Source organism: Galeopterus variegatus, unplaced genomic scaffold (assembly GCF_000696425.1).
Source record: "Galeopterus variegatus unplaced genomic scaffold, G_variegatus-3.0.2 Scaffold687, whole genome shotgun sequence".
NCBI classification, from domain to species: Eukaryota; Metazoa; Chordata; class Mammalia; order Dermoptera; family Cynocephalidae; genus Galeopterus; species Galeopterus variegatus.
Window position 1 is genome coordinate 167,860 of NW_007726798.1, and position 27,852 is coordinate 195,711.

At 40.3% G+C, this 27,852-nt stretch overlaps 1 protein-coding gene across 2 annotated transcripts; it reads right to left on the reverse strand.

The window, feature by feature from the left end:
- Window positions 1-315: 315 nt before the first annotated feature.
- On the reverse strand, window positions 316-22,676 carry ABHD12B (abhydrolase domain containing 12B). 2 transcript variants are annotated; one of them, XM_008571392.1, is made up of 10 exons: window positions 22,570-22,676; window positions 21,411-21,513; window positions 19,726-19,845; window positions 14,673-14,690; window positions 14,076-14,113; window positions 11,984-12,063; window positions 3,189-3,271; window positions 1,981-2,059; window positions 1,257-1,375; window positions 316-1,141 (listed from the first exon to the last, which is right to left on the reverse strand). In XM_008571392.1, the coding sequence occupies exons 1-10, from the start codon at window positions 22,595-22,597 to the stop codon at window positions 1,114-1,116; spliced, it is 696 nt and encodes a 231-aa protein (XP_008569614.1). In that variant the 5' UTR covers window positions 22,598-22,676; the 3' UTR covers window positions 316-1,113. The 2 variants fall into 2 exon arrangements, with proteins under 2 accessions (XP_008569614.1, XP_008569615.1); XM_008571393.1 differs by lacking the exon at window positions 22,570-22,676 and having other exon boundaries at window positions 14,561-14,690; window positions 21,411-21,498.
- Window positions 22,677-27,852: the final 5,176 nt, after the last annotated feature.

A 27,852-nucleotide genomic window follows, 5' to 3' on the forward strand; every position in this document is an offset into this window, starting at 1 on the left:
GATTTTGTTGTTGGGGGGGGGTTGTTTTTTTGTTTTTTTGGATTTTGTTAGCTAGTAAAGAGATTGAACCCCGGACCTTGATGTTTTCAGCACCACACTCTAACCAACTGAGTTAACTGACCAGCATGTTTTGTTTTGTTACCTAATAATCGTGTTAAGTATCTCTGGGAATGGGGAGGGGAAGTGTATGACTGTATTACGGCTAAAAATAAGGTGTCAATTTCCAAGGGCTACGTGATTGCCAAAACTTATTATTTCACAGCAGATCAGTAGCCTGCTAGGACTTTCCCCAAAGCTAATCAGAAAGCTAGAAAATTGCTTGGAAGTTTTTTATTCCATTTAATCGAACTAAATTAAAATACAAATTATTAATCTACATTGGAGCAACATTCTTACACTGCTGTCTAAGTCCAAAGCACAGACCACTGTCTTAGTCCATTTGGGTTGCTATAACAAAATGTCTTAAACTGGATAACTTCTAAACAACAGAAATTTATTTCTCACAGTTTTGGAAGCTGAGAAGTCCAAGATCAAGATGCTGGCAGACTTGGTGTCTAGTGAGGGTCACTTTCTGGTTCATTGATGGCACCTTCTCATTGTGTCCTCACATGGTGGAAGGGGTAAAGGGCTCCTTTGGGCATTTCTTATAAGGGTACTAATTCCATTCATGAGAGCTCAGCCCTCATGATCTAATCACTTCCCAAAAGACCCCATCTCCTAATACTATCACCATCATATTGGTGATTAGGTCTCCAACATGGATTTTGGGAGCGGATACAAACATTCAGACTGTAGCAACCACCTTATTCCCAAATATCCCCTAGATGTTTTATAACTACACATTTTTAGCTGGGATCCAAATTTTACCAAATTCTGATTCTCCACACAGTGAGGTTTCAGTAAGTTTCACAAAGTAGACTATAATAAGCTAAATGAGAACATTCCATACTGCCCTGCATCCATGCTTTCTTTATTAAATTAGCAAGTGACTTGCAGAAATGCCAATAGCTTCAGCTCATCCAAGCAGCCGGGTACAATTTTACATAAAAAAACACACATTGCAGTTGGTGTTTGGGCCAAGACTTCACTGAAGATTTCCGCTTCTCTCAGACCTTATGCCCACTGCTTGCTCAGGAAATCTCTGCAGAAAAAGGACCTAAATCAGCTCACGCACTTTCCCCACCTTGTGGTCTAAGTAAGCCAAAGCAGCCTAATTGCCTCTATGGGGAAGACACATGTAGCAAAGCAACTCTTACCTCACGGTTATTAACAGTTTGGGGCTTTTACAAAGGAAGTTGTGTTGGAAGCCAGGAGGAAAGATAACCATCTTGACCCTCTCTTTGTTCCTGTATGCATTGTGTGCAATTTCATAGAGCTGCAAGGGACAGAAAGACAGAGACTCAAAGGCTGACAATTCAAAGCCGTGGGTTTTCTACTCCAATTTTACTAAAAGGGTATAGAAACAGCCAACTTCGGGAGTTTGTCCCATTAAGCCAGAGACATGCGGACTCTCCATGTTCCCAATTGGCTGCCTCTACACTAAAGCACTGAATGCTACACAGCATCAATAAAATATCCATAAAACATTGTCCTTCCCCTGCCCATACCTTTCTACAAAGGGACAAAAAAATTGCTACAGACCTGCTCTAGCAGAGGTTTGTTTAAAGAAAAAAAACAGCATCCCCATTTTTAGTGCTACTGCAAAAGAGACTACATGGAAGTTCCCACAGCAGCCTGGGATCTTCTCTCCACTTGCAGATGCAAAGACCCCAGACGAACAACCAGGCTCCACCACAAACACTGCTTTGAGCTGAGTAGCGAGGATGCTGATCTCATTGTGTAAACCAGCAGCATGGCTATTTAGGGGTGTGGTGAATCCCCTATAATGTGAGAGACCCTCCTTTAGGCTCTAATCAAAGTTTGGATAAATAAAAAAGTGGCAAAATGAGTATAGTACATTTTAGTCAGCCCTGAGTTTACCTTTTTTCCGTACTCCAAAGGCACTGTCCTGTCATCCTCTCCATGTATGATGAGAAGGGGAGAAGACAGGAATTTCACACTAGGGACAAGTAGAAGAAAAACATGCAGTTCAGGAATTATACATTGAGATTTCCCCTCTTCTAAGTTAAAGCTTTAGCAAAACATGAGGTTTGCCCAAAGTACAAGAAGTCTCTCTCTTTCCTTCCAAGGAATAACAACTTCATATGTAAAAAACCTCATATAGTAACTTTTTTCCCGTCAGGTAAGTTTCCCTGTCTTCCATTTACTCATATAATTTAATTGGGTATTTAATTTAATTTACTTTTACATGATTTTTTGAAAATACTGAAGAAAAACACTAAGACACGAAATTTGTACACTGTCAAAAGAACTATTTTCTTCTGTATTCCACCTTATTACCTGATATCTGAAATACTTTAAAGACTATAAAAGAAAACAAAATAACTCAAAACCCAAAAATAACAAAAATTGCCACAGAACCAAGAGACCTCTTTGTAGCAATTTATTTACCTTTCCCCATAAATGTGGAGGATGGACATGCAATTAATGGGTTTGATTAGCTTCCCGGTCAGCCTCCTAGTTTAGAAATTCAAAAAGGCTATGGCATGAAGAATGCCTGGTCTCCCACTTCAATGTCTTTCTCAAAGAAAACTTCCCTGCCCCCCCCCCAAATTCTGATACCCATCCAGCCCTGCCTCAGTGACTCACTGTTACTCCTGACAGTAGTAGATTCCCTCAAGTGTGTTGAAATAGAAAAAAATACTGACAATGACTGCCTATTTGGAAGCCTTCTTAAATTTTCTGTGAGGGACTAATTGGCCAAATTCTAGTTGCTGGATGGTAGATGGGTTTGGGTTACACGGGGAGTAAGGCTTAGAAGTCAGGGATCCCCCAAGGAATGTTAGACTAGATCCTAGAGGACCTTTAAAAGGTCCTGATAGGCCATAAATATACAACGGCCTTTATGACTCCAGAGAGTGCTGAACTGAATTGGTGAAATCATCAAATTAGAAATGAGAAAAATAGCAAATACTAAAAATGCATAGGTACCTTAACCCAAATTCTAGTACCATCTAAGAATGATAGAAGGATATTCAGACTTATCATCATCCAGTAAGTCACATGATAGTCATCTTTAGAATCCCATAAATATAGCAATAATGGACATCTTTTCATCTTTAGCTTACTTTTCATCATTAGGGAAGACTATTTTGTCTTTTCTCAGGGCATCCATAAGCGTGCGTAAAAATCCTGGAAGTTTCCGGTAAATCTATTTTTAAAAAGAAAAAAATTAATACTTGCCCCATAGCTATGCCATTTGTTATAGTCTCCCACTATGAACCAAAGTAACATAGAGTAGTGACTTTCTAAATATAAAAAACTTTTAAAAAACTTTTATGATTTTAAAAAGTAATTCATGTTATTGTAGGGAATTTGGGAGAAAAAAAAAACAGAAAGGAACAAAGAAGAAACAAGTCACATAATCCTGCCATTGTAGTTAATCACTGTTAACATTTTGTTTTTACTTCCTGTCTTTTTTAAAAATACAAATGGCACCACTAATTCTTAATTCTCCATCCTCATAAAGGAGCAGTGATATGCAAAATCTAAAAACTACTTCTACAGTAAACATAGTTAGTTTACCTAGTCTAGTTGAGGAATAGAATATTGATTAGTGAAAAATTCTGGTGAAAGTGTACAATACATAGATAATTGGTTTTAGAGGGTATGAACATTACAAACTATTAAATATAATTTAATATTACAATGCTTTAAAAGACATTTATGTTTTAACAATTACCATAGGACTCCAAATGTAACAATTATCATTCTAAACATACTGAATTTCCTCTTTAATGGCAAAAATCCAATAAATAGGAGATGCTACTTAAATACATTTTTACAATATTTTGATTAAGTCAATATGTAAATTAGTTTATATGTCCTAAAAACATCTATTTCAACTGAAAATGAGGAGGAAAGGGCAGAAACCCGGAGCGATACAGCACCTTCTTCCCAAACTTTGAACCCTATCCCACACAGTATCCCAAATCCATTCATTTCTCTCCATCTCTACCAACACCCAGCCTAAGCCACCCTTAATTTCTTGCTTGGGCTATGACAACAATCCCAAGTGGCTCCCAGCTTTCACCTTCACCCTTCTATAATCCAGTACCCACAGAGTGATCATTTCAACATGCAAATCAGATCACATCACTCTTTTGCTTAACACCCTCCAAAGGCACTTGGATTAAACCCCAACATGTCATTTCAGCCTTCGAGGTGAAGAATCTGGCCACAGAATCTGGTGGTTGCCTGTACCCCCAGTCTCATCTCCTATCACTGTGCCCCTTTCTGTCCACCTTCAGACTCCACTGCCTTCTGCTCCAGGAACACACCGGGCTTGACCCCACCTCAAGGCCCTCACCTTTGCTTTTCCATCTGCCTGAGACCTCCAGATTTCCCCATGGCAGTTGACTCCTTCTCATGCAGGCCTCAGCTCAGATGGTATTTCCTAAGAGAGGTTTTCTATAACCAGCTGTCAAACCACCACCCAGTCGTGCCCTATCGCGTTATTTCATGCTTTCACAGCACTTCTCACTACTGAATACTTTCCTCTACACTTGTCCTCTATCTGTTTCTCCAGCAAATATGCAGACTTTACAGGGGGAGCGACCACAACTTTCTTACTCCCCGTGGTATCCCCAGAACCTAGAAAAGTTCCTGGTACATAATAGACACTCAACAAATATTTGCTAAAGATGCAAATCTTTATGCATATGTTATGCATATACCCCTGCTGTACACTTTAAGCTATTATCTGTCATTTTCATCTCAGTGTGACTGAATTTCAGAGTATATTCCTTAGACTAAATGTACACAGAGGGAAAAAGCAGCAAAGCATTGCACGTACTCCTCTGTCATACCTGAAAGGGTCGGGGTGGGGGGATGTGATGTAGTAAATGGGACATCACCAAGGGAAGGAAATGAGTACAGAATAGGTAGGCTGGGGCCAATCAACACAAACTTCTGCTTCACAATTTTTTAAAAAGAAAAATAAATCATTAAAATGTGCACCATGGGTTGGCTGGTGGCTCACTTGGGAGAGCATAGTGCTGACAACTTCAAAGTTAAAGTTCAGATCCCTGGTCCCCCAGAACCCCATACCAGCCAGCCACCAAAATAATAATAATAATAATAATAATAATAATAATAATAATAATAATAATAAAACTTGCCCCATGGCCATAATGTGATTTGGTATAGTCTCTCACTATGAACTGTAGTAATATAGAGAATAGAGAAAATAGAGACTTTCTAAATATAATGAACTTTTAAAAAACTTTTTTTCTGATTTTAAAAAGTAATTCATGTCATCGTAGGGAATTTGCTAAGGAAATGGGTACAGAATAGGTAGGCCAGAGCCAGTAAATACAAATTTCAGCTTCCCGGTTTGGGCTTAGCCTTGCTGTTTCCACGAGCCTCCTTGGTTTCATGGGATTTGTCAGCAAATGATCTGAATTCAGGTATGGTCTGGAGATCCTAACACTGCCTCTCCTCTTCCTTTTTTCTCTCTCCTCTTCTATGCTAAGGGCAGAATTTTTTGTTTTGTTTTCCCTTTTCTTTGTCTTCTCATTTCCCAACCACTGGAAATCAGGACTCCTTTGAAGAAAATTCAATGAGAGAAGCCCTGCAGCAATTCATCTCGAATTCTGAAGCAATAAGAAGAAAGTAGACCCAAGTCAATCTACGCCCACCATTCCTCACACCCTTCCAGGCAGGGATTCCCCTGGAGACTGAAAGGTCATACCATCCCCTCCAGCCCAGACCATGACAATGGGTTCCTAATTGGTCTTCCTACCTTCCTCTCCCTTCTGGAATACCACCAGATAAATATTCTTAAAATGCCAGTTACAGGAAATCCAGTACAACAAAGCTTTGGGAATGCCACACTGTCTGCTAACAACTCACAGCTTGACTGCAAGCCCATCCACATCTGGCCACAATCTTTCATTCCGGAGACTGCTCACATCCAATCTGTCTGCGTGGAGTTAGAAGATGTAAGATTGAGAGCAACTGCCTCTTCTTATATGATAATTAGTCAAGCCTCTAAGCCCGCATTTCCCTCATCTTTAAGTGGAGGCAATGATGCCAAACTCACAGAGATGCTGTGAGGATTTAACAGGATAACGAGTGTGAAAGAACGTATATGGAAGCCCTATACTGACTCTCAGGTATTTCAGAACACACAGTTGCCCCATTCCTGCCAGGGCATTGGCTCACACTCCCTACCGCCTCTCTTTGTTTCTAACTGCTTTCCCTCACCTTCAAGAAAGGAGCTCAGATCCCCTCTGTCTGTAAAGTCTTCACTGACCACACCTGTGTGTGAGACCTCTCTTCTGAGTTTTCCCCACCCTGAGATTATCGTTCTGGGTCCTCCACTAACACTTACCTTAGTCTACTGTGCAACAGAAAAAGTGGGAAAAGGGAAGGAGCATTTGTTAAATGCCTACTAGCAGCTGGCACTTTATATACCTTATCTTACTTAATTTAATCTTCACAACAACCCCATGCAGTAGACATTATCAACCCCATTATGAAAAATGGAAAAACTAGGAGAAGGGAAACAACTTACCCAGATCATAAAGGGTTGGCGGCAGGGGCTAGATTTGAACCCAACTCTGTCTCCCCAGCACATGCTCTTTTTCCACTACACCATGCTGCCTTCCTAACAAAATTCATTCCAGAGTGACACATGGAAATCTCTGTTGTTACTTCCTACCTCCCATCTATGTCCTATCTCTCCAACTAAACAGAAAGCTTCCTGAGGTTGAGCACCCATGCCTTTTACTACATGTGTGCCTCACACCACTCACACTTTCTTGTTCAACACGGATGGTCAGAGTTATGGCACTCTACTGAGAATACAAAGGGCTGACATCCACTGAGTGCTTACTCTCTACCAGGCACTACTGTAGATGCTTTTCATATATTCACTCATTTAATCATCACAAAAAGACTGGCAGGTTAGCTCAGTCGGTTAGAGCACAGCCTTATAACATCAAGGTCACAGGTTCAGATCCCTGTACCAGCTAGCTGCCACCAAAAAAAAAAGGAAATGCCGCCTCCAGAAAATTTCAGAAAACCCAGAAGAAAAGTAAACAGTGTGAATAATTATCACAAAAATCTTGAATAGACAATTACTACCTCATTTTACAGAAAAGGCAGTTAAAGCAGTCTAAGCAATTAGCCCAAAGTTACCCAGCTGTTAAGTGACAACCCTGGAAATCAAACCTGGGAGGTCTGACACCAGAGCCATGAAAGACTGTACAATACTACAGGACTGTTACCCTTCTAGACCATAGAGTGCCTGTTAAGCTAGAGATGATGACATCTTAAATTAAATTGCAAACTAAAAAATTGGGAGATCCTCCTCTTCCAATAATAGAGGAATTGTTACAGACTAAACCTTTTGCCAAAGACAAGTAAAAAAACTTGGCAAAATACAAAAAAGACTCTCATGAAGGCATCAGAAACCTACCAAGGCAGTGAGGTCCTGAGAGGTCTAGATCCTAGAGAGACAGGAAGGTCAGAGAGGTGAGCCTGACATACAACACCATTTTTCTCGTTGGGAAAGAAAGCAAGAAAATAGAGGCAAAAGAGCACAGAACAGATGACACAAATAGAAAAGAAGATTGTAAGGGAGCAGATTTAAACCTAAATTTATAATAATTACATTAAATGTAAATAGACTACTATAATTTATAGACAAAGTCTGTTATTATGGGAAAGAAATCAAAATCCTACCGTATGGTGTTTATCAGAGATATACAATAAATATAAGAATTCAGAAAAGTTGAGATTCAAGAAATAGAAAAAGACCATGCAGATACTAATCAAAACAAAAATATACTAATATTGGACAAAGTTGACTCTAAGTCAAGAAGCACTGTTAGTCACAAAAAAGGGGGGATATTTCATGATTTAAAAAAAGGATCAATCCACCTGAAAGACAAAAATTAAGCATATGCAACTAATAATTTAACATCAAAAGAACAAAAGCAAAACTTGACAGAACTAAAATAGAAATAAACAACTCCACAATCATGGTAAAATATGTTAATACTCTTCTCTGAGTAATGGAAAAAATAAGCAGTCCAAAAAAAATCAGTAAGGTTATGGAAGAATTGAACACATGATTAATAATGTTGATTCAACTGACATATATAGAACCCTGCACAAAAAACAGCAGAACACATTCTTTTCAAGCATATGGAATATTCACCAAAATTGACCATATACTGGGACATACAGCAAGTCTCAACAAATTTCAAAAGACTGGAATCATACACAATATAGTCTTAGATCATAACAGAATTGAGAAAGAACTTAATAACAAACATAGTAAAACTCCCAATGTATAAAATTTATGAAATACACTTCTAAATAACCCATGTGGTCAAAAAAGAAATCACAGAAATATTAAAAAATACTTTGAACTCAGTGATAATTAAAACACTTCAAAACTTGTGAGATGCAGTTGAAGTGTGGCTTAGGTGGAGTATGCCTTAATGCATAAATTAGAAGAGAAGAAATACTGAAAGTAAATTATTAGATAGTATTAAGTGCCATCTCAAGAAATTTTTAAATAATAAATCCAAGGAGAATACAAGAAAGGCAATAATAAAGGTAAGATCAGAAATTAATAAGATAGCATACAATACAAATGATGAACAAGGTCAAAGTTAGTTCTTTGAAAAGACTAATAAAATTAACTCCTGCCAGTGAGTATTGGCTGCTAATGGCTCAGAGCTGCTTCTCCTTGCCCTTGGATGACAGAAACCATCATTCCTGAAAGGTTATACAATCCTCCCCAACCTTCCTCCACTCCCTACCCCAGGGGATGTAAGAAACCACCAGCCCCCTTGCCTCAAAGCCTAGCGCCCCACGTGGATCAGGCCAAAGCTAGACTTCACCTGAGTTCACATCCTTCTGCTCTTTCCCCAGCTCTGTGCTACTACCCTCATTCCCTGCAGGTTTTTCCTCGAGTGCACTCACTCAATAAATCACACTCCAAATCCCTACCTTGGGCTATGCTTCTAGGAAAACATGACCTAAAGCTGAAACTAAAGAAAACCTAAATAATAATAAATAAACAAAATAAATGCCAAAATAAATAAGTGATAAATACAATGTTCATGAATCAGAAAGCTCAATATTAGAAAGATATCAATTCCCCCAAATTGGATCTATAAGTCCAATGAAAGCCCAATCAAAGTCCCAGCAAGTGTTTTGTAGAAATTGATAAGTATATTCCAAAATGTATATGGAAATGCAAAGGGTCAAGAATGCCCAAAACAGTCTGAATAAGAACAAAGCATAAGAACTTATACAACCAGATATGAAGACATATTATAAAGCTACAGGAATTAAGAGATTATAACATTCATATCAGGATGGACAAATAAACAATGGAAAGAGATAAGAATCTACCAAAGACCCCTGTATACGAGGGTACTTCAAAAAGTTCATGCAAAGATTAGTATTATCTTTTAATTCTATTTTTCCATGAACTTTTTGAAGTACCCTCATATGTAGGGACACTGATATTTTCAAACATTGGCACTGCAGAGTCGGGGGAAAGGTCCATGTAATAAGTGGTGCTGGGCCAAGTGGACAACCATATAGACCCCTTCCTCCATACAAAAATCCAAACCTGTGGATTATAAATTTAAATGCAAAATGTAAAAGAGAGTTTCTAGAAGATAACATAGAAGAGGATCTTCATAATCTTTGGGTAAGCAGAGTTTTATTATACAAGACACAAAAGTATTAACAATAAAAACACTGATAAACTGGTTGACATTAAATTTAAGAACATCTCTTTATCATCACATACATTTAAGAGAGTAAAAAGGCAAAACAAAATAATAGAATATATTTCAATACGAATAATTTTCTAATGACTCATCTCCAACATCTATGAAGAACTTCTACAAGTAAAAAGGAATACAACTCAACTGAAAAGTGGACAAAAGACATGAACGAGTGCCTCAAAAGAGATGATACCCAAATGGCTAATAAACATATTTAAAAATTGCCCAACGTCATTACTCATCAGGGAAATGCAAATTAGAACACAGTGATATGAGCAAAAGAATGTGAAGCAACTGGAACTCCCATACACAATTGGTGGGAGAGTGTGGTAGAGTCATTATTAAAAACTGCTTGACACTGTAACTACTAAAGCTGAACAGATGCATATCTTATTACCCAGCAATTCCACTGCTAGGGTATACCCAGTGAAAATTGTGCAGATGTTTACAGAATACAGGTTCAAGAACATTAATAACAACAATAGTATTAATTGCCCAAAGTGAAAGTGACCTAAACGTCCATAAAAAACAGTATAGATCAATAAGTTGTGGTATGTTTATACAATGGAATGCAACAGAGCAATGAAAATGACCAAACTATAGCTACATGCATCATGAATAAAATTCCACAAGTACAATGTGGGGTGAAAAAAATAGAATATATCATATGTAATTCTACTTATATGTAAAGTTCAAAACCAGACAAAATTATATTGCTTGCAGAGGCACACACAGGTGGTAACACTATACAGAAATGCATGGCTATGATTACCATAAAAAGCATCTAAGGATTACTTTTAAGGACTAAGGATTACATATAAAACGGGACATATTGGATTGGGAAGTAACCTACAGGAGACTTCTGGGGGGCTTGTGATGCTAATTTTTGACTTAGGTGGTAGCTACATGGGTATTCAGGTTATAATTACTCATTAAACCATGTATTTTCTCTATTTTGCTAAGTTTCAAAATTAACAAAAAAGGTTTTTAAAAAAACTGAAAATTGTATCTGAATTCTATTATGTACCTATCATTTAATGATTTTATTAGTAATTACTTAGAATAATATAATAGACGCTCGGTTAATGGTAATATTAAGATGAATATTCAGTTGTTTAGAACCAGTTGAAAAGATATGATTTATTAAATGTTAAATTACTCAGCATTCAGTATTTTAGATTGTAGATGGGGTTACTGTATTAAGTTGACGCTCAGACAGTAAAAGCATTTTCAAGATTGTGTGATTCCATGAACTGGCTGTCCCAGGAAGTGGTAAGCTACCTTTCCCTAAAAATAGTTAAGCATATTCCAGAAAATTCTATGATGGATTATTATACAAAAGATTCCAAAATTAGACAATTAGATTAAAGTATCCCCTAAGATGCCTTACAGTATTTAACAATGGTTTAAAAATTGGGGCCATGTATCTCCTCTAAGACTTCTATATCTTTCTCTCTCTTTCTCCCTTCCTCCATTCCTCTCTCTCTCTCTGGCTCGTTTACTAACATTTATATGAATGTATGACCATAAGCAATTAAGCATTAGGCATGGAAAAACATTATAAAATTAGGATAATCTACGTAACAGATTTTAAAAACTACATATTGTTGCCCAATTCTTTATATGTTATTTTCTTGGAAAGATTGTCTTCTCTATCTGGAATACTGCGTAAAAGCATTTGGCAGCTTTCTTGAATTCTCTAGAAACTTTCTTATGATAAAATCATAAAAGATATATGGCTGACATTCATAGGGTCAAAAATGATGTATGAAACGTTTGTTTTCACCTATAAAAAGAGTAATAATAATAAATAATAAACCTAAAACAAGTCTATCTATTAAAAAATTATGAAAGATAAGAGGCACAGTTAATGAGAACAAAAGAGCTTTTGCTCTTAATAAGCTCAATGTATTAAAAGAAAATAGAAGAACTACCAAATCCAAAAGCCATTGTGTCCCCTTTAATAGTAACTGGTTAATGAACTGTCTCAGTTTAGAATAACTTAGAAACATATGAAACTAATTAAGAAAAAATGACAGTTAATAAACACACATATGTGGAAAGAGCTACACTTTGACATCTTGTGAAGATGAATCAGGACCCACCTTTAACAAGGGATAATTGATACTTGCAACCCACATGTTGGTAAACGGAGCTTCCAAGACAATAGCGTCAACTGGACATCCTTGAAAATAATAAAAATATTTTAAAAGAAATCAGCAATTCCCCTATTTAAATACCACCTTCCCTAGATAAGGGGTCCTCAAGGCATTGAACATGAACTACCTGCATCAAAATCATTTGCGAAGCTTATTAATAATGCAAATTCCTGGACTCTACACCATACTTATGAGTCAGAATCTCAGGGGTGGGAGCTGAGCACGTGCATTAACAAGCACCCTTCTCCCCCCACCCCCACCCCACCCCCAAGGAGACTTGTATGCACATGATAATTGAAAACCACTGCTTTCTTCTAAGAACACCACCAGATTGTCACGGCTTGGGTAACTTAAAGAAAGCAGTGTTCTGCAGTCCATTGTTGAGAATGGTCCAAAATGATAAACTCATGAGGTGACTGACATTAACTACCCTAACTCGGTTATTATACAAAATATTTATGTATCAAAACATCAGATTGTATCCCATAATTATGTATAATTACAATATGTCAATTAAAATTGAGAAAAAAAAAAAAAAAAAGAATGTGCCCCAGAAGCTGACTAGGCGGTTTTGGTCAACACTCCCTCTGAGAACAATTAGAAAACATGTGTGGGAGGGGGTGGTATCTGTTTAAAGTCATAGGAGGGCTGCTGATCAGTGAGAATTTTCAGAGCCAGTATCAAAGGAGGAAAGCCACGAGAGTCTCAGCTGCCTTTTTTCTCAGAGCAGTTGAAACTCTGAAAACAATGCTAGGATTAGAGACTAGACAAAACCTTAAGCCTTCTTACAGAAGCAAAAGGAAAAAAAATAGAGTTCAAGATGTGACAAGAAAGAGAACCCTACTGCCTTTCTCAGGCTTCTGGCTGTGACCTCGAAGGACCACTTCCTAGGAATAACAGTGAACTAGAAATAGACCAACCCTCAAAGTCTGAACACCAGCTTCAAATCAGCTCAATCCCTGATTGGATCAAGGTGATCTGTCCCTACCATAACTGTCTTTCAGGAGAAAAGTAAATTATTTCTGGAAGGAGATAACATCACCCAAGCCTCAAATCATCCCTACAATTTTCCATCAACAATGTGAAAAACTCAATCAAAAATAACTAGACATACAAAAATAGACCAAAAAACAAAAACAAAAAAAGCAGATAGCTGGCTTTGGAATTTTGAAATTGTACAGCATTAGGGTAATAAAGATTTGGTTTTATCCAACAGCTCTCTATATGGAATAAATTCTAATTTTAGATCTTAAAAAATACTGACCTGTCCTTATTTAGGGAGACTCTAATTCGTGAAACCAGATAGGAGCCAGAAAACCTGGGTTTTTAACCAGTATCCCCAGTAGATTCTGATACAAGCAGTTCTCAGATCACCTTGAGAAACACTGCCATGAGTATTATGGAAGAAGAGCTGCAGAAGGCAAGTCCTGCCTATCATTTCAAGATGTATTATTTTCCTCTCCTGCAATTTAAATTAATATCACTTTTCAAGGAGGGCTCTTTCAAAGGTAATTTTTCCTCTTTCCTTAGTATTTATTTGTAATTTTATAACCTAGAAAAGAATCTATTATTTTATGTTAAATGAAAAGTTTGTTACACTGTTAGAAAGTATCTAAAGTTGGAATACTTTATATATGTGAGTATTCAAAGTTTGCACAAGTCTCTTGATTGTTTTTAATTATATTTTAAATTGATACATAATTGTACATATTTATGGGGTACATGTGATATTTTAATATATGGATACAACATGTAATGATCAAATAAGGGTAATGGCAATATCCATCAAATACATCAAACAATTATCATTTCTTTGTGCCAGGAATATTCCAAATCTTCTCTTCTAACTATTTTGGAATATACAATAAATAATTGTAAACTATAGCCACCCTACTGTACTATCAAACACCAGAACTTATTCCTCCTATGTAACTGTATTTTCATACCCATTAACCAGCCCTCCCTATCTCCTTCTTGGACTGTTTTTATTTTTCCACCTCAAGCCAAGAAACTATACCACTTAAGCATTTTATATTACCTTTCTCTTCTAATACTTTTGCCGCATTTGTTGCAACCCTGTAAAGCAATAAAAATCAGTATACATGTGAAGCAAAGACTTAACAGTCAAGTAAATAGTACAAAATACAACATCTGATATGAGCATCTGGTGAAAGCTTTGGACTCTTTGGTTAGAAAAATGCAAATAGACACAAAATTTTGCACAGTATTTCATAGGGTACCCATACACCTTAAATTAAGGATTCCTTTCTTTAAAACTCTCAAGGAGAGTTCCAGAATGGACTTCAGTGTCATAGATAACCATAGATCTGAATGGACCCTCTCTTGTTTTACAAACAGGCACACTAAGATGACAAGGTCTCTGGCCACCTCAGGAGCGTGAGAGAGACCAGAGAAGAGTCCCTGTCTCCTGGCTCAGGGTTCCTTCTACTGCTCACCGCTGCCCTTGATATGACACTGAAGCCCCAAGGACCCGTCTAAGGACACATTTTAGATTGCACTTACCCTGTTCCCAGAGAGTGGCCCCAGAGACACACAGGGGTGGTGCCACTTCTTGCCTTGGTCCATTCATAGACACAAATAGCATCCACAGTCAGTCCCTCCTCTGTGGGCTTACCTGTAGAGTCCCCAAACCCTGGCAGCAAGAAAAGGCAAACACAGGATCACTACCTCCAAAAGGAGGACTCATCAAAAGCCTCCTGTTTATTGAAAAATCTTTGTACACTCTTTTTAACATTTACCTCTGTAGTCAACAGACAAGACATGAAAGCCACCATCGCTCAGCACCTAGATGACAAAGAAGCTGTTATCACTTTAATCAGAAGCTGTAAACAGGCTGGCAAGTTAGCTCAGCTGGTTACAGCATGGTGTTGTAACACTAAGGTCAAGGGTTAGAATCCCCATACAGGCCAGCAGCAAAAACTTAATAATATAATAAAATAAAAGGCTTCTCCTCAACAGGTCCATATCCCTAGTTGTGATGGTTTAATAGGTGGGGGAAAGATACATTTTTGAAATCTGGTGTTTGATTTCAAAGGCCAGAAGACCAGACTCCGTGGGAAAGAGGAAAAGCAGCATGACAGAGTAGGTCAAACAGCCTGGGTCTCACCTGGCTCTACCCCATGCCAGCTGTGTGACCCTAGCCAAGTTATTTAACATCTAAATATGTAAATATTATTCTGAAACGTGAAGAACAATAATAGTTACCTTCAGTTGGTAACTACAACTTCCAATAGTTGGAAGAGTACAAAATGATGTACTAAAGTATCTGATTACCTAGTACTCTGTAAATGTCTTTTTTTAAGGATTACCTTGAGAATAAGAATTCTACACAGAGTTATAGTAGAGGCAATCAAATAATGGGAAGATATTTATATTAAATATGAACAGAGTTAATTTCAATCAAAAATAAAGAGATCACTCAAATATATGAAGCCACTGCCATGCCCCTAGTAAAGGGGGAAAGAATATGAGAACATAATTTTGCATTAAAGAAAATACAATGATAGAGAAGAGAGATAAAAAAGGACAGAATTTTACTGTACAGGCACTTTTGAAACTTTATTTAATCCTCACAACAGTACTATAAGGTAGATATTATACCCATTTTACAGATAAGGAAACTGAGCCTTGGAGAGTTTAACTAACTTGTTCAAAGTCACCCAGTTAGTTAGAGGCAGAACCAAGATGCACATCTGGGTTTGCTATGTACAAATACTGTGCTTCCCCCACTACAATACAGATGAGGATGCTAAACGTCATCAGGAAAATTCAAATACAAATTGAACTAATAATAAGGAACTAAATGGAACTTTTAAATATCTATTCAAATTATAGTCCACCCAAAATGGTTAGCCAAGATACACAACAGCTAAGCATACAGGGAAATGGGAATATTCGTGTGTTGTTTGTTGCACGTGTTGAAGGACCAGTTGACAGTACAACTCAAGAACAGCAGCAAATCCTACTCCTAAGAATTAATCTCTAGGGAAAAATACAAAAGAAGAAAAAACTGGATGCTTACAGTTTTCTGTAGCAATACTGTTTAAAATGAATTTGGGGGGAAAACAACGTATATCCAACAGCAGAGGAATACTTAAGTACACAATGGTTTTTAAATATAATGAAGAATGATACAGCCTTTATACTGGTTAACTATGATGACTATGAAAAACATGGAAGAGTGTTTATAAAACAGTATTCACTTAAAAGGGCACAACAAAATTATATAGATATACAACAACAGTAATAAAAACTTTACGTAAAGAGAGAGAGAAAGACTAGGTGGGAATGCAAATAAATGAAAATACAGTATTAGGGCTGGCTGGTTAGCTCAGCTGGTTAGACCGTGATGTTATAACACCAAGGTCAAGGGTTCAGATCCCCATACCAGCCAGCTACTACAGAAAGAAAAGAAAAGAAAATAGCAGTATTAGGTGACTGCAGTGATGAATGAATGAGTGAATGAGAATTTAATAATGAAGATTTATTTTTTTAAAAGAAATTGCCTATCCAAAAGAGGAAAGGAAGGACTAGGAAGTTTGATCCTGTTGGGCAATGACGACAGCACACTTGATACCCACAGTCTGCCTAGGGAGAAAGTCCTGCCACTCCAGCTGCTGCCCTTCCCCACCCATCCTAACTACCACAAATATTATCTGGCTACTTTTCACACCTACAGCTCTTCTCCTTTCTGGGAACACTGAGGGCATGCAATTCAGCTTTGAGAGGGACAGGGGAAAAAACATACATATTCTCATGGCCATCAGCTTCACCACGTCCCATGTGGGGAGTGCAAAGAGCAGGGTGCAATATGGAAAGCAAACCCACAGATGAATAGACACTGTCCTCCCCGGGACAAACTGCACCAGCCCCTGACTACCCCACAAGAGTTGGCTCTGAGAAGGCAGTGATGAGGGGAGAGAGATTGGACAGGGGAGGAGCTTCCCCTGTGCACAGGGAAGGGAGGATGAAGAAGGTACTGGAGACACTGGGCCTGGCAGGACTCTGGGCCCCACTAATACTGGTATCTCATTAAAGAATTCTGAGGTGGGAGCCAGCATGTGGGAGGGAGACCAAGTCCCGTGCTCAGTCACTGGAAAAGCAGCCCAGTCGCCTGCAGCAGAGATTACCTCACTGGAGTATGGAAGAGGATAAACAGGCAGCTTGCCTGACCAGTTCTGAGGCAGATATGGCTAAGTGGAAAGCCTGCCATCTTTCTCACACTTGGAAATGCAGGGGCTATCCCAAAACATGTGGGGAGCACAGTGTGGCCACCATGCTACCCTACAAGGCCTTACATAGGGCTGAGTGAGTTTTTAAAGCAGATGTTCTGTGTCTTTATCCTATACCACTAAAAATGTTGCTTCTTTCAAAAGGAGTGACCATTTTGCACTTAATATACTGTCTTAACCCATCCCTCAGCCCTCAGAAAAAGCAAATAAAAGTGTCTTCACCTCCATCTGGCAATGGAGGTAATAAGTTCATGAAAGTGTTTTGGGACCCAGAAGTGTTCACACTGGTTTGATCCTCCATGGTCAATGTAGGAAGTCCACAACCCACCCTGGCCACCCTGGGGACCTCTCAGGAGATAACCATGCTGAGGTCCCAAGGAAGATCTTATGACCACAGCTCAGAACAGAATCAATGGGTACTTATAAAACAGACGCTTTTAGGCCTCTTCAGACATACCTTGACCAGCCTAAGTCTCTGAGGGGCTGCCCTGTAGAAAAGATTTTTTAAAAAAAGCAAGAATTAGAAATTACAATGACAAATTCAATAAAAATCACTCATGCTTCTGGCATCTGATCTCTCTCTTTTTTAGGTTAGAGAAATAAATAACTAGGAGAGAGGGAAATGTTTTTGGTGTCAGAGCCAGCTTAGATGTGTCAGGGTGAAATAATCAATGGCTCCCCACTGCTGGGGCGTCCTCTAAGTGAGTGTTGGATGCCCGGATCTCTCGAGTGATTCAACATAAGTATCTGATGAACTACTGATAATTCATCTCCTTTTACTTCTATGAATCAAAACTTATCCTAAGAATACTTTTAGAAGCTAAAGGAAAATAAGCCCCAGAAAGCAGCTTTCAGAACAAGGGATAATACAGTCGAGTTGCCCTAAACTAAGATTTGCCTGTACCCTGTCCACTCTGCCATTAAGTGCAAGATAAAGAGAAGCAAAGAGACTCATAGCCCTGGGGTACTAAAAAAAATTTTCCTCCAAAATGATCATATTGTCTACTCTCTATTAACCACATTAATAAAAAAGAACCAAGATGATTCAAAAGACAGAGAATTTTTAAAAACCATTTGAATTTTGTCTTAGAGCCAAGTTTCCTAAACTTTAGTGGGTCATGGAGCCCTCTGAACATCTAGTTAAAACTATGGACATTTTCCAGAAAAAAAATGTACCCACATGTCAAATTTTACGTACAATTTGGGGGATAGGGCTTGTGGACCCTCTGGGGTTTCCATGGATCCCAAGGCTAGAAGCACTGCTTTTGATGCATCAGCAAGGTTCCCAGTAACCTCCCATTTGAGGGGTACTGCTCAGTACTCAGTACTTCAGCTCAGTACTACTGATAGCAAGCTGAGACTTCTGGGCAGGAGACAAGCAGCAACTCTGGCTAACCCCAGAGCCAGTAAATCTGGGATAACTGAGGGCAACTGCAGATTTACACAGAGGGGCAGACATGCTGTGTGGGCCACAAGATCCTTTAAATACGTATATTGTAACCCCATGCCCAAGTTTATACAAACAGAACAATGTTAAACAATGCTGGAAAATGTTGAATTTCACAGGAAATCTCAGTAAATGTGATTCTAAAATGGACACATCAGGAAAGACCATTAAGAAAAAGCAAGGGTTAAGAGAGCCATCACCTGACAGAAAGAAGACAGTGAGAAAAAGAGACACAGGCAAGGTGGCCAAGAGGCAGATTCCGGGGCATCGCTTAGCTTGAATTGTCTCTCCAGAGACAGAGGAGATCTGTGGGTTCCTCAGGCACGTCGCCCTCCCCCGAGCTGAGGAGGCACAGTCACAGCTGATAATCATCACCCAACGTAATTACACAGGCCCAGGGAAGGCTTTGACAGCACATCAAAGGACAGCCAGATTGCTGGGAGATGTTCTTTGTTACAAAGCAAGGTTGGGAGTGCACAGTGGGCTGAGGCGTGAAAGTCCTCGCCAGTACCTGTGCTCAGAATTCCAGGTGATCTCTCTTGGGGAGTCACGCTTTTGGTTAAAAGAATTAATTCTGAATAAAAGACTCCCCACTATAGCTTTCTGAAAAGACCACTGATGTGAAAAGTTGCTTTTCCCCTCCCAGAATGCGTGCCTATTTCCTTCTAGTCATCCGTGAGTTTAATCCACCACTTCAGACACTTGTAGGGAGTAAAGGAACCACTGCCTTCTTTGAAATCAGTATCCACAGTTTGGAAGAGTATATCTTTTCTTCCACTCAGTGAAATGTCCACATTATTCTACATACAGAATAATGTTTTAAAAAAAGAAGCCTATTGCCAGAACATCCTCAGATTTCAACAAAGGGAAAGAAATATGCGAAGGCCTGCCTGCAGAGTTGAAGACTGAGCCCTGCCCTTCACTCCCCACAGAGCTGAAATGCTCTCAATCTCTCAAAAATAATTTTTTTCTGAAGGAGAGGCACTGACCTGTGTTCTGCACTGCCATGAAGATAAACAATAATTGGGTTCCCGTCATGAAGGGCTGCTTCATACCAGCATCGGTCCTTCCCCTTGGCCTCTTCCCCCCGGCAGCTGGGGACTGTGTGCCTGGAGAGCAAGGAAGGTCTTAACAGACGTGTAGAGAGAGAGAGGAATTCTCTATCCTTGCCAAAGTCTGAAACCTTCCCTGTGTTTTATAGATATATATTTTTTTTAATTTTTGTCCAAGTAACATATACACATGATAAAAATAAAAATCTACTACCACGTAACATGATGAGAACCACTGCTGCCCCACCCCATCTGCCCATGCACAGAGGCAACCCCTTTTAACAATGCTTAAGTTCTTCTGCCTTCTGCACCAATTAATCCTCCAAGACTGCAGTTCTTAGGTGTAGCCCATCGAAATGACAAAAAAAAAGAAAAAAGGTGGAAACAAGTAAAACATAGTAGATATTTGTCATCTGCCATTGGTTTGGCTAAAAAGACAAGTTAGAAAGGATGTAAAGGGAAACCAGTTTATGTAGGAGAAAAGAACTTTAACATGAAACAGTTATTCTACTCATGAAACCAAGTGATCTTTTGATTTTAAATACCTGTGTGAACTCCAGTTCCTCCATCTTGTTAAACCAGTGAATGAACCCAGAAAATGCAAACACTGCCATATGACATGTCACCAGTAGACTTGGAGAACTGTTTAAGAGGTGACAAATCTTTGGTCCTCTCCATCACTTGGGGGAAGAAAGTATGCCATCATCCCCAGGAGTCCCCATGAGGATAGCTGACTCACCAAACTGAGGACAAAGAGGCAAGAGCAAAAAACAAAAAGATTCCTCCCTGCAGATTAGGATGAAGTTATGTGAACCATACTGGTTCCTAAATATTCCATAGTCAGAGATATAAACTCAGGGAGGTTAAATATAAAGCAGGGAACTGGAAACTTAGAAGCCAAGTAGTAGAACCAGACAGAAGAAAATACAGAGGTTAGCATAGCAAAAACAGACATTGGAATGCTCATGACCTCATTTAACAAATATTTTCTGAGTGCCCTCTATGTGCCAAGCATTATGCTAAGCAATGAAAACCCACCAACACAGTCTGTCACCTACAGAAACTATAGTCTTATAAGGAAGAAAAACATTAATCGCATAATCACACAAACATTTATTTAATTACAGTGAGAATAAATGTCATAAGAGACAGCACAGGTGGCCATGACAGCACATACCTAAAATGAGGGGGTGAGGAAAGGCTTCCCTGAAAATTACTGGTTAAAGTGAGACCCAGAAGATGAGTAGGCTGTTAGCTAGGCAAAAAGAGGGAATGGGGGAGCAGAGAACTAGAATGGAGCACTGGGAACAGAGCTCATCCTGGGAGGGAGCCAGTAAGTCTAGAGTAGAGGGCATAATGGCAAGGGAGGTGTGGGATATGGCAGGGGAGGTAGATGAGCTGGAAGGAACATCTAAAAGATCTCACACTCCAAAGTAAAACTCCCAGGGAGCAAAATCAAGCAGGTCAAATTTCAATTTAAGGGGAAGGTATGTGGGACAACGTCCAGGTGCTTCCGAAGACCACCAACCTCCTCTCCAAAGGCAGGTAACACAGCACCACTGTCCTGTGCTCCTCTAACAGGAAAATCTGCAGCTCAGTATCCATCCAATCAATGCACTCACCAGACTCCCAGGATCACCCCAGGTTCAGCTCTAATGTAGAAATTCACCGTGTGAGGAATCTTTGACTCTGGTTTCTTTAAATCCACAAGAAATGGGGCTTTGACTGAAAAGTAGAAATTATTATCAACTCCTAAAATCAAATTCCATATCTTTTAATCACGATCAAAAAACCAAAAGGAGGGCCAGCCCGGTGGCGCACTGCTACAGTGCGCCGCTTGGGAGCGCAGCGGCGCTCCCGCCGAGGGTTCAGATCCCACATACAGACCGGTTCCGCTCACTGGCTGAGCAAGGGGCGGGCGCAGCACCGAGGGTTGCGATCCCGTTGCCGGTCCCAGTCCGGTACGGGCGCGACACTGAGGGTTGCGGTCCGTTGCCGGACACGAAAAAAGACAAAAAAGAAAAAAAAAAAAAAACCAAAAGGAATTAGCCTTGTAGATTAACAGGTTTCTAAGGTGCAAGCTACTCCACTAAAGTAGCAAAGTATTTTATTTTATCAACTAGAACTAGCCCATGGAAGAGTTGCAAAAAAAAAACCTATAGCTAAATTTTAAAATAGCATCAGTATGGTAGCCCATAACAGAGTATTATGGAATCAATCCTTGTTTTTGTCTCAAGCTAAAAGCAGAGAAGACCATTCTCCTAAAAAGGTAAAAGGGCCTAGAAGGAAATAAGAGTATTCTGCTCCTTAAATGAAACTTAACCATTAGCCATAAGCCAAGAAATGTCCAGGATAGACATATACCTGGGGGCATGCAGGTATGTGCTAGAATGACTGTGTTACATTAACTAACAAAGTATGCAGCAGAAAAAACACAGTAGAAAAGATAGATTCCTCTTTCTCTCTCTCTCTCTCTCTCTCACATCGTCTTCAGAGACAGACAATACAATATGCAGTCAGGTATCCATATTAACAGCTAATTTGAAGATTGAACTCCTGAATTGAAACCCCACCCACAAGGCTATTTGTTTCTATCCACAACAGATTGCAAGGATTCTTGCTAGACCCCAAAGTCAGTATTAAATAGGTTTCAGACAGCTTAAGTCTAGCCACAATTGTATAACTGACATGCCTTTTTTCATTATGTTGTAACTTTAAGGACAGAGCGTTCTTTATTTGGGAAAAGCTTTGCAGGCAAATTCATGGAAGGTATATACTTACAAAAGTTAACATAAATTAGCATGTCCATCAGAGGAGGGAAAATGTGTTCTTTTAATGATTTACTAGTAAAGCTGTTGTACAGAGCAGCAATTTTTCTTCCAAGGGTTGAACAGGAGTTTGGAAAAGATCTGCAAGATATTGGGAAACAAACAAGTTTTTTAAAAATCAGTCCAAGTTTTGTCTTGGTTTGTTTTTTTCTCTTAAAATCCAAATCAAACTTCAGAGACTAACACTGGGAATTTCAGGTAAGTTGGCATTGAAGCAAAATCCTTTACGCAACTACACGTAATTTTCTATAGGATGGGTCAGGACTGGGCACTAAGGGGGAAGCAGGTAAGGAAAGCAATAAGGCAGGGCCCCAACCAGTCACTGAAAAAGCCAGGGCATGACAGGGACTGGAGGGGAAGGGGCGACGGATGCACCAGAGTCAGGCTTGTTCCTTTAGTGTAGCCCCTTAGAAGGCCAAGGCTGGACCCCAAAGTCATCAGTAAACAGGATTCAAACAGTTTAACAGGTGCCACAGTTTTTAATTTTATCATAATTTAGAGCTATACATGTTAGCTATTGTTATTATTAGTTTAAAGCAGTGAGTGAATAATCACCAGATCCCCTTGCTCCTGGTTGGGTCTTACAAAGAAATGAGCCAACAAGAGAAGACCCCCACTTCTGAGGTGACATCCCTGGAAGAGAAGGACCCATGAGAGCAGGGTGGGGATCAGGGGAGGACCTGGAGGGGCCACAGCAGTTCTGGAGCCTGGTCGAGGAGTGTGGTGGGGGCCATGCACACCTTGCTTATTCTACTGCTTCCTATGACATAAACCACCCAGTGCTGGAGCCATTAGCAGATAAGCGACGGTATTTGTCCACAAGGGGTCACTAATGCCACCTCTATCTCAAGCCACAAAAACTGGAAGCAGGAGGTGATGACAGTGATCTCATGTATCCCTTGTCTCTCAAAGGTAAGAGATACTCTTGACCCTCATGAGATCACTGTCATCACCTCCCGCTTCCAGTTTTTGTCCACGTCATCCATTAAATAAACCCCTTTCTTCATTGTGAGCAGCCAGTGTCAAGACCTGCTCCATGTAATCAAATCGTGAGGTCGAGGAGGGGGCGGCTAGAAAGCATTTTTGATGAACTGTTTCCCCTGCCCTGATTTTTCTGCTAGACCGCGGGAATTTTAGAAGATAATTATCACCTTGGCATTGCAAATGAGGAGACTGAAAAGTTAAGTAACCTTTCCAAGGTCACAAGCCAATGAATAGCAGAGCCATTCTGTCTGTCTGTTGTACCGAGTCTGTCTGATTTCAGAGTCCTGTGATGAACTGCAATGAGCGGTCGTAGTCCTGGTGAGTTTTACTTGCCATCCATGTATGCAAATATGAACAGCAGGAACAAGGCTGCCTCTGGCAGAATTCTGCTCTTAGAGAATCTTGTGATAAGTCCCCTTCTCCCTTTCTGCACCCTTGTTCCCTCTCAGGGTCCCTTCCTCCTCCACCCACCACTACCTTCTCCCTTCTTGCTCGTGTATACTAAGGAGCCCTCTGCTAACAAAGTCATCAAGAAAGACTCCCCCAAACATTAATTATCCCATAAGTGTCAATGACTTAAAAATCAGAGCACTTATATATGTTCGGAAGCAGCATGAAGGGAGAAGATAATGAACCTCTGGTGGATTTCCAACAGTTCTGCAAGAAGTGAAGAAGCTATGTGGGCTAAGGGCAATGTATAGCTCTTCAATACATCATACATGGGCAATTGCCTACTCCTAAAATCAGCAAGAAAGAAATGAAAATGACGGTTTCATAACACTTTAAAATAGCCCCATGAAGGCGGCAGGAAGAAGAGAACATTGTTGTTCTAATTTTAGAGATATGAAATCAAAATCCAGAGGAGCTACTTGGAGCCACAGCTCAAGCCAAAATGGGCAGAACTGAGCCCCAATCTGAACCGCTACCCTGCCCTCTAGATGGCTGTCCCTGCTTTCCTTCTCCTGACTCCCCGCACTCACCCCACCTACCCTGTTAGTCTCCCGCTAAGTTACCCTTTGATGGTCTGCTTGAGAAGCAGAGGCAGTAGAAGGAAATATGTTATTGTTTTTAAGGAATAATTCATATCGGACACTTCTCTCAAATAGCTCAAGGCACTTCTATGAGAAGCCCTGTGGGAGGAGAACAGAGTGACCAGATCCCTCAGAGCATCAATAATGCAAAGCCGCTTCTTTTAACTAGGGAGTTGTCAATTTGATTTCACCCAGATCAGTAGGGGATCAAAAGTCACCAGTGGCTAATAGACCTTATTTGAGCGGAGGATGCAGTTTCAGCCCAATCCCCTGAACAGCCAGCCACATCAAACAGCTGCCTTGGTGCTTTGGTGTTCTTTCGCCTGCCCTTTGATCAGCTGCTGCTGAAACTGTACAGTGTCCGACGGGGGGCCACAGGGCCTAACTGTGTAACCTGGCAGAATGGCAGAGTCTGAGCTGCCACAGCGCAAATTATTCATGCTCAGCAGTGTCTGCAAACCAACTTTCAAAAGCTCAAATCTAACCACATTTGGCAAGACGTCATTCCAAATATTAAGACATGCTGCACGTCCATCCTATGTGCCCATTCATTCCGCCAACATGAGTTGATCACCAAGCACCAGGTTACGCCTTCCCAACCAAATCCCCCGCTTCCTTCACATCCACTCAAGTATTTCTTCTTGGTCAAATCCCCTCTAGAGAACTCTTCCCACAGTGACCTTTCCACTCTTTTCACTCTTCCCATTAATTAAGATCAGGGCCTCAGTTTGACCCTTAATTGCTTTCTGGTAGTTTTCCCATTACTAGCCCTGTCTTCCCTATGCTATGCCAGGCCCAGATGACAAGAACCACATGGCACATCATATTTCTTTTACATACCACTCTGTCTAGCACAAGTCTGAGCTCAATAAACATTTGTTGACCCAAATATTTGAAAACTGACAGAAAAGTTATTTCTTTCATAAGGGAGAAGGAAGCAATGCTTTTTGGTTGCTTTGGGGGGATGAGGTAGGGTTTCATTCTCTTTTTTGAATTACAATTGAAAATGAATCAATGTGAGCTCCACAAGAGCAGGGATTTTTGCCTGTTTGTTTGTTTGTTTTTGTTTTTGTTTTTACTGCTGTGTGCCCAGGCCTAGACTAGTGCCCCATAGATAGCATATAACCAACACTGTGTAAAGAATGAATATCATGGAGGTTTTCTAAGCGCTATCGAAAAATGAGACGACCTGGGGTGAAACAGGGAAATGAGGCAAAACATAGCCCTTTGGTTTCTCTCAATGTCTTTCCTGAGCATATTTTTCATTTTTTTTAATTTAAACAAAACCAGTTGCAAGTGGAGACTTACTCTTCTAGGACGACCCACCCTAAGCAGCAACTATATCTAATGAAATATTTGTAAAATAAATAATTAGATTCCTAAGGCATTAAAAAAATAACCACTGAAAATATCGTATGATTAAATGTTCTCCTTGAGTCTCACAACACATCACAATAGACCCAGGATGACAAGCCAGTACCAGGCGCACAGCAAGCCCTCTGTGAATTGTTGCTAATCTAAACTAACCTGGCTCCAAGAAACAAAAAGGATTCAGGATGCTGGAAATGGGTCTGGGCCTCAGCCTCAGCACCTTGTACATTAGATCAATAATCTGCTCAGATGAAGAAATGCCCTAGTATTTTCTTCTTTCAGGAAGCACCTCTTTTTTTTTCTTTTTTGTCTTTTTTCGTGACCGGCAACGGATCGCAACCCTTGGTGTTGCGCCCGCACCTCACTCAGCCAGTGAGCGGCCGGTCTGTATGTGGGATCCGAACCCTCGGCGGGAGCGCCTTACAGTGCGCCACCGGCCGGCCCCAGGAAGCACCTCTTGAGATGTATTTTTTACTAATTAGTAAGACAAGTAAGTAAGAGAGGGCCCCCAACTCCCCATCTCTTACTGCATTATCAACAAAGTGGGTTGTTCTCTAACAGTGTGAACCACAGCTTTGATTCTCTACCTAATAAATGCTCTTTACTGCCAAATAAATGTTAATCGGCCATTAATTCTGTAGAGAACAAGAAAGTCAGAGACAGTAGATTCTGGCTTTCCCAGAACACCCATATCTGGGAGGGAAGTCCTGTGAATGTGGAGTTTGAAGAGTATAGCCAGGACATTCTGCCTGGAGTCCAGAAGCAACACAGAAGGGGAGGTGTGGGTTCTGCAACCTGGCCAGTGTGGAGCTGCTCTCTGCGCTGAGCTACAGAAGCAACAGAAGAGAGAGGATCCCTGTTTATCATCATCTCTATGGGCATTCCAAAGTGAAGTCTCCGTGTCTTGGATGTGATTCTTGGACATTTTGTAATCATCAAAAATTAAACAAAAGGAAGAGAAAGAAGAAATGTAAACAAAAATGCCAATACCTTCCCACCCAACAAAACAAAGCAAAACACCTATCTCCTGGGTCCAGGGTCTCCGACCAATACCTGGCTTCCATGCAAACAAGACTGGCAATATGTTGCTGGTAGATTCGGGTAACTTATGATTACTGTTTAAACCAAGGATTCATGGGAGGAAGAAAGTAAAAAAACAAAATTAAAACAGCAACAACAAAACACCTACCGATATACAGACATTTCAGATTTAAATAATGTAAGAATTTGACGCAGGTAATGCCAAGTTATGGTTTTAATGTACTACACATCTTTAGCATAATGGAGGTGTGTTACTTAATACTGTACAGGTCAGAGAGCTAGGCAGTGACTTTCAAATCCTTTTCCACCCACACAGATAGGTTCTCGACCTGAGAGGACGCCGTCCAAGATGACAACGTATATTACTACTGTTCTATTATTAGTATTATTTAAATCCATCCTGTATATTAGTAAAATGGTCAGATAAGAGAGATTGCTATAGGAACCTGAGCCATCTGTCTGGAATCTCCATTTCAGAAGCCCCCAAAAGGCCCAAGTTACAAGTTCCTGACAAGTCAAACCCAGGAGTCTCTCCGGCCCGGGTAGGGGACAGCCTAGGATAAGGCTGTCCAAAGAGCCCCGGAGTTCGCAGGGCTCCCGAGACCGCGGGACACCCTCCCCTCCCCGGAGCCACAGTGCTCGGTTCTCGGGCCCAGCGGAGGGGACCACGGCCTCGCTGCGTCCCCGCGACGGCCCCGGCTGCGCCCCCGACCCCGACCCCGTGCCCGGGCAGCCCGAGCCGTCGGGGCCCCGCCGAGGTGGGCGCGGGCGGCGCGTACTCACCGCCCGTTCCGCTCGACCATGTCCCA